Source organism: Pristiophorus japonicus, chromosome 16, assembly GCF_044704955.1.
Source record: "Pristiophorus japonicus isolate sPriJap1 chromosome 16, sPriJap1.hap1, whole genome shotgun sequence".
NCBI lineage: Eukaryota > Metazoa > Chordata > Chondrichthyes > Pristiophoridae > Pristiophorus > Pristiophorus japonicus.
In genome coordinates, this window is record NC_091992.1 from 9,854,676 (window position 1) to 9,869,472 (window position 14,797).

A 14,797-nucleotide genomic window follows, 5' to 3' on the forward strand; every position below is an offset into this window, starting at 1 on the left:
ACAGCCAATGGGGTAAGTGATTGGCTGGTGATTGGTGAGTAGCTTTTCTTTTTATTTTTATATCAGTAAGTGAACTTTAGCATTGTTACTACCAATTTAAGTGTATCTAAGGGTTAAGACATGGCAGGAGAGCTCGGTCACGTGATATGCTCCTTCTGTACCATGTGGGAACTCGGGGACACTTCCGGTGTCCCTGGGCGCTACGTGTGTGGGAAGTGTATCCGCCTCGAGCTCTTGATGGTCCGCGTTGCGGAATTGGAGCTGAGGGTGGATTCACTCTGGAGCATCCACGATGCTGAGAATGACGTGAGTATCACGTGTAGTGAGTTGGTCTTACCGCAGGAGAAGGATCCACAGCCAGATAGGGAATGGAAGACCAGCAGGAAGAGTAGTGCAAGAAAGATAGTGCAGGGATCCCGTGGTCATCCCCCTGCAAAACAGATACACTGCTTTGAGTACTGTTGGGGGGGGATGACTCATCAGGGGAGGGCGACTCATCAGGGGAGGGCAGCAGCAGCCAAGTTCATGGCACTGTGGCTGGCTCTGCTGCACAGAAGGGCAGGAAAAAGATTGGGAGCGCGATAGTGATAGGGGATTCGATGGTGAGGGGAATAGATAGGCGTTTCTGCGGCCGCAACCGAGACTCCAGGATGGTATTTTGCCTCCCTGGTGCAAGGGTCAAGGATGTCTCGGAGCGGGTGCAGGACATTCTGAAATGGGAGGGAGAACAGCCAGTTGTCGTGGTGCACATTGGTACCAACGACATAGGTAAAAAAAGGGATGAGGTCCTACGAAAAGAATTTAAGGAGCTAGGAGCTAAATTAAAAAGTAGGACCTCAAAAGTAGTCATCTCGGGATTGCTACCAGTGCCACGTGCTAGTCAGAGTAGGAATCGCAGGATAGCGCAGATGAATACGTGGCTTGAGCAGTGGTGCAGCAGGGAGGGATTCAAATTCCTGGGGCATTGGAACCGGTTTTGGGGGAGGTGGGACCAGTACAAACCGGACGGTCTGCACCTGGCCAGGACCGGAACCAATGTCTTAGGGGGAGTGTTTGCTAGTGCTGTTGGGGAGGAGTTAAACTAATATTGCAGGGGGATGGGAACCTATGCAGGGAGACAGAGGGAGACAAAAATTAGGCAAAAGCAAAAGACAGAAAGGAGATGAGGAAAAGTGGAGGGCAGAGAAACCCAAGGCAAAGAACAAAAAGGGCCACTGTACAGCAAAATTCTAAAAGGACAAAGGGTGTTAAAAAAGCAAGCCTGAAGGCTTTGTGTCTTAATGCAAGGAGTATCCGCAATAAGGTGGATGAATTAAGTGTGCAAATAGATGTTAACAAATATGATGTGATTGGGATTACGGAGACGTGGCTCCAGGATGATCAGGGCTGGGAACTCAACATCCAGGGGTATTCAACATTCAGGAAGGATAGAATAAAAGGAAAAGGAGGTGGGGTAGCATTGCTGGTTAAAGAGGAGATTAATGCAATAGTTAGGAAAGACATTAGCTTGGATGATGTGGAATCTATATGGGTAGAGCTGCAGAACACCAAAGGGCAAAAAACGTTAGTGGGAGTTGTGTACAGACCTCCAAACAGTAGTAGTGATGTTGGGGTGGGCATCAAACAGGAAATTAGGAGTGCATGCAATAAAGGTGCAGCAGTTATAATGGGTGACTTTAATATGCACATAGATTGGGCTAGCCAAACTGGAAGCAATACGGTGGAGGAGGATTTCCTGGAGTGCATAAGGGATGGTTTTCTAGACCAATATGTCGAGGAACCAACTAGGGGGGAGGCCATCTTAGACTGGGTGTTGTGTAATGAGAGAGGATTAATTAACAATCTCATTGTGCGAGGCCCCTTGGGGAAGAGTGACCATAATATGGTGGAATTCTGCATTACGATGGAGAATGAAACAGTTAATTCAGAGACCATGGTCCAGAACTTAAAGAAGGGTAACTTTGAAGGTATGAGGTGTGAATTGGCTAAGATAGATTGGCTAATGATACTTAAGGGGTTGACTGTGGATGGGCAATGGCAGACATTTAGAGACCGCATGGATGAATTACAACAATTGTACATTCCTGTCTGGCGTAAAAATAAAAAAGGGAAGGTGGTTCAACCGTGGCTATCAAGGGAAATCAGGGATAGTATTAAAGCCAAGGAAGTGGTATACAAATTGGCCAGAAATAGCAGCGAACCTGGGGACTGGGAGAAATTTAGAACTCAGCAGAGGAGGACAAAGGGTTTGATTAGGGCAGGGAAAATGGAGTACGAGAAGAAGCTTGCAGGGAACATTAAGGCGGATTGCAAAAGTTTCTATAGGTATGTAAAGAGAAAAAGGTTAGTAAAGACAAACGTAGGTCCCCTGCAGTCAGAATCAGGGGAAGTCATAACGGGGAACAAAGAAATGGCAGACCAATTGAACAAGTACTTTGGTTCAGTATTCACTCAGGAGGACACAAACAACCTTTCGGATATAAAAGGGGTCAGAGGGTCTAGTAAGGAGGAGGAACTGAGGGAAATCTTTATTAGTTGGGAAATTGTGTTGGGGAAATTGATGGGATTGAAGGCCGATAAATCCCCAGGGTCTGATGGACTGTATCCCAGAGTACTTAAGGAGGTGGCCTTGGAAATAGCGGATGCATTGACAGTCATTTTCCAACATTCCATTGACTCTGGATCAGTTCCTATGGAGTGGAGGGTAGCCAATGTAACCCCACTTTTTAAAAAAGGAGGGAGAGAGAAAACAGGGAATTATAGACCGGTCAGCCTGACCTCAGTGGGTAAAATGATGGAATCAATTATTAAGGATGTCATAGCAGCGCATTTGGAAAATGGTGACATGATAGGTCCAAGTCAGCATGGATTTGTGAAAGGGAGATCATGCTTGACAAATCTTCTGGAATTTTTTGAGGATGTTTCCAGTAAAGTGGACAAAGGAGAACCAGTTGATGTGGTATATTTGGACTTTCAGAAGGCTTTCGACAAGGTCCCACACAGGAGATTAATGTGCAAAGTTAAAGCACATGGGATTGGGGGTAGTGTGCTGACGTGGATTGAGAACTGATTGTCAGACAGGAAGCAAAGAGTAGGAGTAAATGGGTACTTTTCAGAATGGCAGGCAGTGACTAGTGGGGTACCGCAAGGTTCTGTGCTGGGGCCCCAGCTGTTTACATTGTACATTAATGATTTAGACGAGGGGATTAAATGCAGTATCTCCAAATTTGCGGATGACACTAAGTTGGGTGGCAGTATGAGCTGTGAGGAGGATGCTATGAGGCTGCAGAGTGACTTGGATAGGTTAGGTGAGTGGGCAAATGCATGGCAGATGAAGTATAATGTGGATAAATGTGAGGTTATCCACTTTGGTGGTAAAAACAGAGAGACAGACTATTATCTGAATGGTGACAGGTTAGGAAGGGGGAAGGTGCAGCGAGACCTGGGTGTCATGGTACATCAGTCATTGAAGGTTGGCATGCAGGTACAGCAGGCGGTTAAGAAAGCAAATGGCATGTTGGCCTTCATAGCGAAGGGATTTGAGTACAGGGGCAGGGAGGTGTTGCTACAGTTGTACAGGGCCTTGGTGAGGCCACACCTGGAGTATTGTGTACAGTTTTGGTCTCCTAACTTGCGGAAAGACATTCTTGCTATTGAGGGAGTGCAGCGAAGGTTCACCAGACTGATTCCCGGGATGGTGGGACTGACCTATCAAGAAAGACTGGATCAACTGGGCTTGTATTCACTGGAGTTCAGAAGAGTGAGAGGGGACCTCATAGAAACGTTTAAAATTCTGACGGGTTTGGACAGGTTGGATGCAGGAAGAATGTTCCCAATGTTGGGGAAGTCCAGAACCAGGGGTCACAGTCTAAGGATAAGGGGTAAGCCATTTAGGACCGAGATGAGGAGAAACTTCTTCACCCAGAGAGTGGTGAACCTGTGGAATTCTCTACCACAGGAAGTAGTTGAGGCCAATTCACTAAATATATTCAAAAGGGAGTTAGATGAAGTTCTTACTACTCGGGGGATCAAGGGGTATGGCGAGAAAGCAGGAAGGGGGTACTGAAGTTTCATGTTCAGCCATGAACTCATTGAATGGCGTTGCAGGCTAGAAGGGCTGAATGGCCTGCTCCTGCACCTATTTTCTATGTTTCTATGTAACTAGTGGACACAGTCTGCTCCTATCGACCCTGTCCCATTCTTTCATAACTTTAAACTCTTCTAATATATAGCCTTCTAATCGGCACAGTTCCAATGGCAAAAGACCCGGGGGCCGAAATTGTCTCTTTTTTTTTAAAAAGAGCCGTTACCGCCTCAAAGATGCGACAATGGTGCGGTAAGCAATCACCGCTAGGTCGGCGCGGATGGGCCGACATTTTGTAAATTGCCCTCCTTAATTTTTGGTACGGCACCAGCTGTCTTCCCGCCCTGCTGGGCACGCACCGACCCCTTACCGACCGACGGCAACCCAACTTTCCGCCCCGCGGGTCAAATTGCCCCATGGGAAATTGCTCCGCAGGAGCAGATCAGCCACTGCTCGGTGCCCCCGACAGGAAGCTTCTTGTGGCTGGGCGGCGCGTCCGTCCTTAAAGGGGAGGGCGCACTGCTACGGCAGCCATTTTATTTTCATTGTCGGCCGAAACTCTCCTTGTTGGCCCAGTGGACCTAACTGAAATAAGTGCGGCAGCCCTCCCCTTTAACTGAAGGGGAAGGACGCTGTGATGCGTCAGCGCGGCGCTGATGAGTCGGAGCGGCGTCCGACCCGACTCATCGGCACTTCCACTCCGCCGCCTCCTGGAACACCGCGCCGACACCAAAAAAAACACAGACCTCAATATCGCTCAAAAAAATTAAAAAATCGGTAAGTGCGGCCCGTTTAGGGCGAAGGGCAATTTTGGCCCCCCAACTTTGTCGAAGTATTTTCCGTGCATTTGTATTAAGGCCCATTGCTGGGATGGATTTACTCTGCACTTGGCCTGTACTACAGCAGTGCTCCATACTGATGTTGGGTAATGAAAGGGGAAAAGCATTGCAGTTCAGCTGTGGCTCAGTGGGTAGCACTTTAACCGCTGAATCAGAAGGTGTGGGCTCAAGTGGCAGTGCAGGGACTTGAGAACTTCGCTTACACTCCAGTGCAGTACTGTCTTGTCGGAGTTGCCGTCTTACCAAACTGCCCTCTCGGAAGGACGTAGAAGATCCCACAGTACTATTCGAAGAAAAGCAGGAGAGTCCTGGCCTGTATTTATCCCCCAACCATAGAAACATAGAAAATAGGTGCAGGAGTAGGCCATTCAGCCCTTCTAGCCTGCACCGCCATTCAATGAGTTTATGGCTGAACATGAAACTTCAGTACCCCCTTCCTGCTTTCTCGCCATACCCCTTGATCCCCCGAGTATTAAGGACTTCATCTAACTCCCTTTTGAATATATTTAGTGAATTGGCCTCAACTACTTTCTGTGGTAGAGAATTCCACAGGTTCACCACTCTCTGGGTGAAGAAGTTTCTCCTCATCTCGGTCCTAAATGGCTTACCCCTTATCCTTAGACTGTGACCCCTGGTTCTGGACTTCCCCAACATTGGGAACATTCTTCCTGCATCTAACCTGTCTAAACCCGTCAGAATTTTAAACGTTTCTATGAGGTCCCCTCTCATTCTTCTGAACTCGTGAATACAAGCCCAGTTGATCCAGTCTTTCTTGATAGGTCAGTCCCACCATCCCGGGAATCAGTCTGGTGAATCTTCGCTGCACTCCCTCAATAGCAAGAATGTCCTTCCTCAAGTTAGGAGACCAAAACTGTACACAATACTCCAGGTGTGGTCTCACCAAGGCCCTGTACAACTGTAGCAACACCTCCCTGCCCCTGTACTCAAATCCCCTTGCTATGAAGGCCAACATGCCATTTGCTTTCTTAACCGCCTGCTGTACCTACATGCCAACCTTCAATGACTGATGTACCATGACACCCAGGTCTCGTTGCACCTTCCCTTTTCCTAATCTGTCACCATTCAGATAATAGTCTGTCTCTCTGTTTTTACCACCAAAGTGGATAACCTCACATTTATCCACATTATACTTCATCTGCCATTCATTTGCCCACTCACCTAACCTATCCAAGTCACTCTGCAGCCTCATAGAATCCTCCTCGCAGCTCACACTGCCACCCAACTTAGTGTCATCCGCAAATTTGGAGATACTACATTTAATCCCCTTGTCTAAATCATTAATGTACAATGTAAACAGCTGGGGCCCCAGCACAGAACCTTGCGGTACCCCACTAGTCACTGCCTCTCCACGAACTGACTATCTGACCAGTTAACTCATTGCTATTTGCAGAATCTTGCTGTGGGCAAATTGGCTGCTGCATTTCCCTACCTTACAACAGTGACTACACTTCATAAGTTGCCTGTAAACTTATCGATTTTTCAATTGTTTTGAGTGATATCGAAGTCTGTGCTTTTTTTGGTGTCGGTGTGGTGTTCCAGCAGACGGAGAAGCTGAAGTGTCGATGTGTCGGGAGGGCCGCTGCTCAGACTCATCAGCGGCGCACTGACGCATCACAACGTCCCTCCCCTTCAGTTAAGGGGAGGGTCACAGCGAACTCTGCATTTATTTCAGTTTGGTCCACTGGGCCACCAGGGAGGGTTTCGGCCATGCCAGCGAGGGGGATATCCTGAGGTTGTGACAGGTGTTATAGAAATGCAAGTTTTAGTTGTAGTTTCCCAACACAAACACCCCATGACTTGCTGAGAACAAAAAGTACATAAACAGCGTATACAGTCTTGTCAGTTTCACATTCACTATTATAAACATAGAAACATAGAAAATAGGTGCAGGAGTAGGCCATTCGGCCCTTCGAGCCTACACCACCATTCAATAAGATCATGGCTGATCATTCACCTCAGTACCCCTTTCCTGCTTTCTCTCCATACCCCTTGATCCCTTTAGCCGTAAAGGCCATATCTAACTCCCTCTTGAATATATCCAATGAACTGACATCAACTCTCTGCGGCAGGGAATTCCACAGGTTAACAATTCTCTGAGTGAAAAAGTTTCTCCTCATCTCAGTCCTAAAAATGCCGACCCCTTATCCTGTATCCCCTGGTTCTGGACTTCCCCAACATCGGGAACATTCTTCCCGCATCTAACCTGTCCAGTCCCATCAGAATCTTATATATTTTTATGAAATCACCTCTCATCCTTCTAAACTCCAGTGTATAAAGGCCAAGTCAATTCAGTCTCTCCTCATATGTCAGTCCAGCCATCCCGGGAATCAGTCTGGTGAACCTTCGCTGCACTCCCTCAATAGCAAGAATGTCCTCCCTCAGATTAGGAGACCATAACTGAACACAATATTCCAGATGAGGCCTCACCAAGGCCCTGTACTACTGCAGTAAGATTTGCCTGCTCCTATTTTCAAATCCCCTAGCTATGAAGGCCAATATGCCATTTGCCTTCTTCACCGCCTGCTGTACCTGCATGACAACTTTCAAGGACTGATGAACCATGACACCCAGGTCTCGTTGCATCTCCCCTTTTCCTAATCTGCCGCCATTCAGATAATATTCTGCCTTCGTATTTTTGCCACCAAAGTGGATAACCTCACATTTATCCACATTATACTGCATCTGCCACGCATTTGCCCACTCACCTAACCTGTCCAAGTCACCCTGCAGCTTCTTAGCGTCCACCTCACAGCTCACACCGCCACCCAGTTTAGTGTCATCTGCAAACTTGGAGATATTACACTCAATTCCATCATCTAAATCATTAATGTATATTGTAAATAGCTGGGGTCCCAGCACTGAGCCCTGCGGCACCCCACTGGTCACTGCCTGCCATTCTGAAAAGGACCCGTTTATCACGACTCTCTGCTTCCTGTCTGCCAACCAGTTCTCTATCCACGTCAGTACATTACTCCCAATATCATGTGCTTTGATTTTGCACACCAATCTCTTGTGTGGGACCTTGTCAAAAGCCTTTTGAAAGTCCAAATACACCACATCCATCGGTTCTCCCTTGTCCACTCTACTAGTTACATCCTCAAAAAATTCCAGAAGATTTGTCAAGCATGATTTCCCTTTCATAAATCCATGCTGACTTGGATCGATCCTGTCACTGCTTTCCAAATGTGCTGCTATTACATCCTTAATGATTGATTCCAACATTTTCCCCACTACTGATGTCAGGCTAACTGGTTTATAATTACCCGTTTTCACTCTCCCTCCTTTTGCCATTGAAAAGCACGAGACACAATTGACAGGACAGCTCACGTTCCCATTCTGAATGGCACGGCATGGAGGAGACGCATGAGCCTGCCCCACAGCACCCAGCCCTGCAGTCTCCTTTCTTCCCTACGGGGGTGTTAACACCTCACTGGGTTCCAGTTCCAGAGGAGCCATGACACTAATGTTCCAGCTAAGCTGTGCGGCCGTGCAGTATTTTGGAGGACCTGCGATGGGCGCTCACCGGCTTTTATATGGAAGAAATCCTGCTGCGCGGATATTTGAATGGGTCGCGTGCAGCCAGTTAAAGGGAACGCGCACAAGAAAAAATTAAAGATTTGCATTTATATAGCGCCTTTCACGACCATCGGACGTCTCAAAATGCTTCACAGCCAATTAAGTACTTTTGGAGTGTAGTCATTGTTGTAATGTAGGAAACATGGCAGCCAATGTGCGCACAGCAAGCTCCCACAAACAGCAATGTGATAATGACCAGATAATCTGTTTTAGTGATGTTGATTGAGGGATAAATATTGGCCCAGGACACCGGGGATAACTCCCCTGCTCTTCTTCGAAATAGTGGCGTGGGATCTTTTACGTCGACTTGAGAGAGCAGACGGGGCCTCGGTTTAACGTCTCATCCAAAAGACAGCACCTCCGACGTGCAGCACTGCACTGGAGTGTCAGCCTAGATTTTTTTTTGTGCTCAAGTGCCTGGAGTGGGACTTGAACCCACAACCTTTTGACTCAGTGGCGAGAGTGCTGCCCACTGAGCCACGGCTGGCACATTAGAGGGAACATTGCATGACAAGCTCAGATGCCTCACCTGAGTGCCAATGGCTCGCCTGCGAGCCTTGCCGAAGAGCATCGGCAGATCATTGGACAATGAGAGTCCAATCCAGACCTCATCCGTACATCCATCGGGAGTCACCTGACCAAAAGCTGGGTCGAGATTCCTGGTTAATTTTAACCCTTCCTCTAAACCAGGTGCAGAGGCCGAGTCTATGGCTCCTAGCCCCACTCTGGATGAGATCACGCCACGCTGCACAGGCTGGGAATCAAACCTGCGCTTGTGTAACTTTTATCACAGTTCGTACATCTACATAGGACCGCGCATCCCTTCGCACTTCCTGTGTTTACAGACGGCATCGTTTGGGGGGAACGGGGGCGGCGGGGAAAGAGAAACACCAATACCTCTTTTAGCTTCTGCTTGTTTTATTCTCCAGACAGTCTTGTATATCTCAAAGTTGTAGTTACTGGGTAGCGCTCGCACAGCCTCCTGTAGCTCTTTGTCATTTAGGATTTCTTCGGGAATCTGATTAGCCACCCGACGACGGGGACCTAATCCAAAAGAGGGAGAGGGAAAAAACAGAAATAGTTAATGCTATGTTCATCAACCTTTCCTCATCAGCCCTCCTGTAACAGCTCCAAATGTTTAGTGAACAGTTTTGTTACATGTTAATGAAAGCTTTATCTTGTACAGTCAGTACATTTAACCCTTGCCCTGCTGCGTAAACACCTCCACAACAAATTCCAAAACAGATGCCATCAGGATTTAGTGCGTATCCTTATTTAGCATACATCCTGGACACTTCTCTTTCTTTTGTTCTTTGCACTCATTCATGTCTTCCACTGCCATCCCACCACCCCCACCCCCCCCCGCCCCCGTCCGTCCATCCGACTGGGGCAGCAGGCGAGCCTCCTACTCTGAGGCCCCTGCGTTTTTACACAATCTTCATAAATCAGCCTTGTGTCACAGCACAGTTTCTCTCCCCGCACCCCGACAGTGTAGCTATATCACTCCGTCTGTCCCTGCTGCTCCACAGGAAAATGCTGCTCCGAATGCAGCACACCTGGTAATCGGTGATACTTTATTGCACAGCAATCAGATGCCAAAACAAATTGTGGGGCAGAATCAAATACGCATGGGTCCCTGACCATCCGGTCGAGGTGTTTCAGTGCAGGTAACGGTGCATGTTGGCCACAGGATAAAGAACATAAGGACACAAGATCATAAGAATTAGGAGTATGCCATTCGAGCCTGCTCCACCATTCAATGAGATCATGGCTGATCTTTGACCTCAACTCCACTTTCCCACCCGATCCCCATATCCCTTGACTTCCTTAATGGTTTTTTTTATTCATTCGTGAGATGTGGGGCATCACTGGCACAGCTGGCATTTATCGTCCATCCCTAACTGCCCTTGTTTCTAACGTCTCCAGTTGTCTTGGTAAATCCTTGCCACTGGACCAAGACCTAGCTCTGTCAAGCCCGTGTGGTGGCTGGTGTGCAACGGCCACCCCACGTTAAAAAAATCTACGCACAGGCATCTTCCACCCTTCAAGATGTAGTTCGGGATCTGGAATATTAGGTCCTTCATTGAAACACCTGAGAACTCATCCCTTTTTAGTGTGGAAGCAAGTCATCCTCGTTTCGAGGGACCGCCTAAGAATGAGAAGGTGGCAGTGAGCCACCTTCTTGAACCGCTGCAGTCCGTATGGCGAAGGTGCTCCCACAGTGCTGACTTTGCCACAGCGGTTTGGGACAACTGAGTGGCTCGCGGGGCCATTTCAGAGGGCAATTAAGAATCAACCAAATTGCTGTAGGTCTAGAGTCACATATAGGCCAGACCGGGTAAGGACGGCAGATCTCCTTCCCTAAAGGACATTAGCGAACCAATTGGGTTTTTCCAACAAAAAGGTAGTTTCATGGTCATTAAATTCCTGATTTATTTAATTAATTGAATTTAATTTCCGCAGCTGCCGTGGTGGGATTTGAACTCACGTCTCTGTATTAGTAGTTCAGGCCTCTGGATTACTAGTCCAGTAACAATACCACTATGCTACCGTACCCTTAGTCCAGCCACTTTCCACTGGACGCTCGCCACATGCAAGCCCAGTCGGCCGTACCAGGCAGCGAATCAAGCCTGAGGCCTTCCTGCCCTGCTAGGCCCGGTTCCACTTGCGACGGCGCACTCACCAACTGAGCCAAACTGCTCGGCTACTTTAACTAACTTCAAAGAAAGAAGTTACATTTATATAGCGTCTTTCACAACCACCGGATGTTCCAAAGCACTTTACAGTCAATTAAGTACTTTTGACGTGAAGTCGCTGTTGAAATGTAGAAAACAGGGCAGCCAATTTGCGCACAGCAAGCTCCCACAAACAGCAATGTGATAATGACCAGATAATCTGATTTAGTGATGTTGATTCACGTCAACCCTTCTTCTCCCCCACCCCCCCACCAATGCCAGCAATCCCGCTGTGCCCCCACTCAAATTGCCCAGCACTTTATATCGATCATGAAGATGACACCCTCACCAACACTCAGTGCCAGCAAGCTCCGCTCCACATGGGCAAACCATGTGCCATTGTGACGGAGAGGCACGCATTCATATAGCACTCAATTATTTCCCTCAGAAATCTCCTACAGTGCTTCACTTAGGTGTCAGCCGTGGCTCAGTGGGCAGCACTCTTGCCTGAGTCAGTAGGTTGTGTGTTCAAGCCCCACTCCAGAGATTTGAGCACAAAAATGGAGTCTGACACTCCAGTGGAGTGCTGAGGGAGTGCTGCACTGTCGGAGGTGCTCTTTCGAAAGAGACTTTAAACCGAGTCAGGTGGATATATAAAAGACCCAACGGCACTATTTTGAGGAGCAGGGGTAGTTCTCCTCGGTGTCCTGACCAACATTTAGCCCTCAACCAACATCACCAAAAGACAGATTATCTAGTTATTAATTTAATTATGGTTTGTGGGAGCTTGCTGTGCACAAATTAGTTGTCACATTTTCTACATTACAACCAGTGACTACACTTCAAAAAGTACTTCATTAGCTGTAAAGTACTTTAGGACATCCTGAGGTCCTGAAAGGCGCATGTATTTATTATATTCTTTCTTTCACATATGACGACTATTTGGAAGTGCACTTAAGTTACGTAGGCAAAGGTGACAATCAATTTACACACAGCAAGATCCCACAAACAGAAACTAGATGTACGATCAGTTAATTTGTTTTTGATGGTGTTGGATGTGTTGGAGCGTGGATGGGGTGGGGGTGGGGGGCATATGGACTAGGACACAGGGCGAACTTGCTGCTCTTCTCTGACTAGTGCCATGGGATCTTCAACATCCACCCAAACCATTGAAACGGGCAGACGGGGCATCAGTTCAAAGTCTGACTCAGAGGTAATTGTGGGTGCCAGCTGAGCCAAGCCGAGCTCCAACTACAGATCAGCGTGAACTACTCGCGCTCCTGTGAAAACAGCCTGCCACATCTCCCTTGGTGCAGTAATAAAGTGCGATAAGACACATGGGCCTAGGTTTATTGATCATAATAAGTAAGGTAACCCATTCATACAATGGGGGAAAACCCAGGCCCCGCAGTCTGCTCCTGATAATTCCTGTTTTATTGGCCTAAAACTTAAATATGAATTATCCAATAACTCAAATTGAGCAATGCAAGTAGCACAGCAAAGTGCTGAAAAATATTTGAAATATCAGATCATTTGAATTAAAAGTAACTGCAACTGTTGTGTGCAAGAGGTGCACAAACTATGCTCTGAAAAGGAAATGAAAGCACCGTGTACCGAGGCTGCGTGCGTGCGGGCACGCAGACACACACACACACACACACACTCCCTCGTGTGAGTGAGAGAGTGCAGGTGTGTGTGTCCGCACGCAGCCTCGGTACACGGTGCTTTCATTTCCTTTTCAGAGCATAGTTTTTGCACCTCTTGCACACAACAGACTTTCAACCATCCGATTCTTATCCCTTCCTCGCTGTGCACATTCACCGATACAAATCCTGTCGCTGTTTATCCCAACACGTCAATTTAACACCTTAGCTGTCAAGAGACACGAAGATTCTGCAGAACTTCCAATCCAAAGTATTATAAATAAAACAGTGTGCTTTTAAAATCATTTGTTTTGCAAAGTTTTTTTTTAAAGTTAGAGGGAGTTCAGTTTTTTTGGTGGCTCAATGGATGATCCAGGAAAAGAGGTTCCGAGATTTTAAAAGGTGCTGGGAAGGGGCAGGAAAATGGGACTAAGTAGACAGCTCTTTCAGAGAGGTGGGTTGGATTCTGAGGGTGCTGTACTCAAGTTTCACCACTGCAGGCACAATGAATATTTTAAATATTTATTTCTCAATTGTTTAACTACAGCAAGGATATAAAAAGACAGACTTGCATTTCTATTGCGCCTTTCACAACCTCAGGATGTCACAAAGCACTTTGAAGTGCTGTCACTGTCATAATGTAGGAAACACAGCAGCCAATTTGCGCACAGCAAGCTCCCACAAACAGCAATGAGATCATGACCAGATGATCTGTTTTGGTTAAATATTGGCCAGGGGACCAGATAACTCCCCTGCTCTTCTTTGAAATAGTGTTGAGAGATCTTTTACCTTAGCGAGAGCAGACGGGGCCTCGGTTTAACGTCTTATCCGAAAGACGGCACCTCCAACAGCGCAGCACTCCCTCAGTGCTGCACTGGAGTGTCAAGCTAAATCTTTGCCCTCAAGTCTCTGGAGTGGGATTTAAACCCACAACCTTCTGACTCAGAGGCGACGATGCTGCCCACTGAGCCATTGACATAAAAACAAAACCTCCCCTAAAGGACTTCACAGCCAATGAATTATTGTTGAACTTTTGTCATTTATTATGTAGGCAAACAAGGCAGCCAATTTGCACATGGCTAGATCCCACAAACAACAAAACAGCCCTTTATTTCCACCCCCCCCCCCCCCCCCCCCCCCACCATTGAGCGAGAAAACTGAAAGAATTCCCCTCCGCTTCCTCATATATTGCTAAGGGATCTTTAACAGTCACCTGAACAGGCAGACAGGGCCTCGGTTTAATATCACATCCGGCACTGTAGCAATCCCTCAGTACTGAAGACAATGTGCTCGAGTCCTGGAGTCGGACTTGAACCGACAGCTTTCTGATTTAGATGCCAGTGCATCAACAACTGAGCTAAGCAGACAGTTTGGGGATGGGTTCATGCCATAAAAAAAGGTAAAACTGGGGCTCATTTCTAGAGGAACAGAACTGAAAAGTTGAGAAGTTCTGTTAAACTTGTATAGAACCTTGGTTAGACCACACGGGAGTACTGTGCACAGTTCTGGTCTCCACATTATAAAATAGATTAAGGCATTGGACAAGCTGCAAAAAAGATTCACAAGGTTGATGCCAGAGCTGAGAGGATATACTTATCAGATAGGCTGAACAGACACAGGCTTTTTTCTCTGGAAAAGAGAAGAATGAGAGGGGACCTGATAAGAGGTCTTTACGATAATGAAAGGGTTTGATTGGGTAGGGGTAGAGAAAATCTTTCCACTTGTGGGAGGAGACCAGAACTTGGGGCCATAAATATGAAAGTCATCAATCGAGAATTCATAGAATAGAATCAGAGTGGTTACAGCCCGTCGAGCCCGTGCCGGCTCTCTGCAAGAGCACTGCAGCTAGTCCCACTCCCTGCCCTTTCCCCATAGCCCTGCAAATCTTTTTCCTTCAGATACTTAGCCAATTCCCTTTTGAAAGCCGTGATTGAGTCTGCCTCCACCACCCTTTCAGGC

General features: G+C 47.2%; 1 protein-coding gene across 2 annotated transcripts in view; it reads right to left on the bottom strand.

The window, feature by feature from the left end:
• Positions 1–14,797, bottom strand: part of dph1 (diphthamide biosynthesis 1) — a 717,385-nt gene that overhangs the window by 699,706 nt on the left and 2,882 nt on the right. For both annotated transcript variants that reach the window (XM_070856970.1, XM_070856969.1), the window contains exon 2: positions 9,418–9,564. In XM_070856970.1, the coding sequence (XP_070713071.1) occupies positions 9,418–9,564 (147 nt within the window). The remainder of the gene's footprint in view (positions 1–9,417; positions 9,565–14,797) is intronic.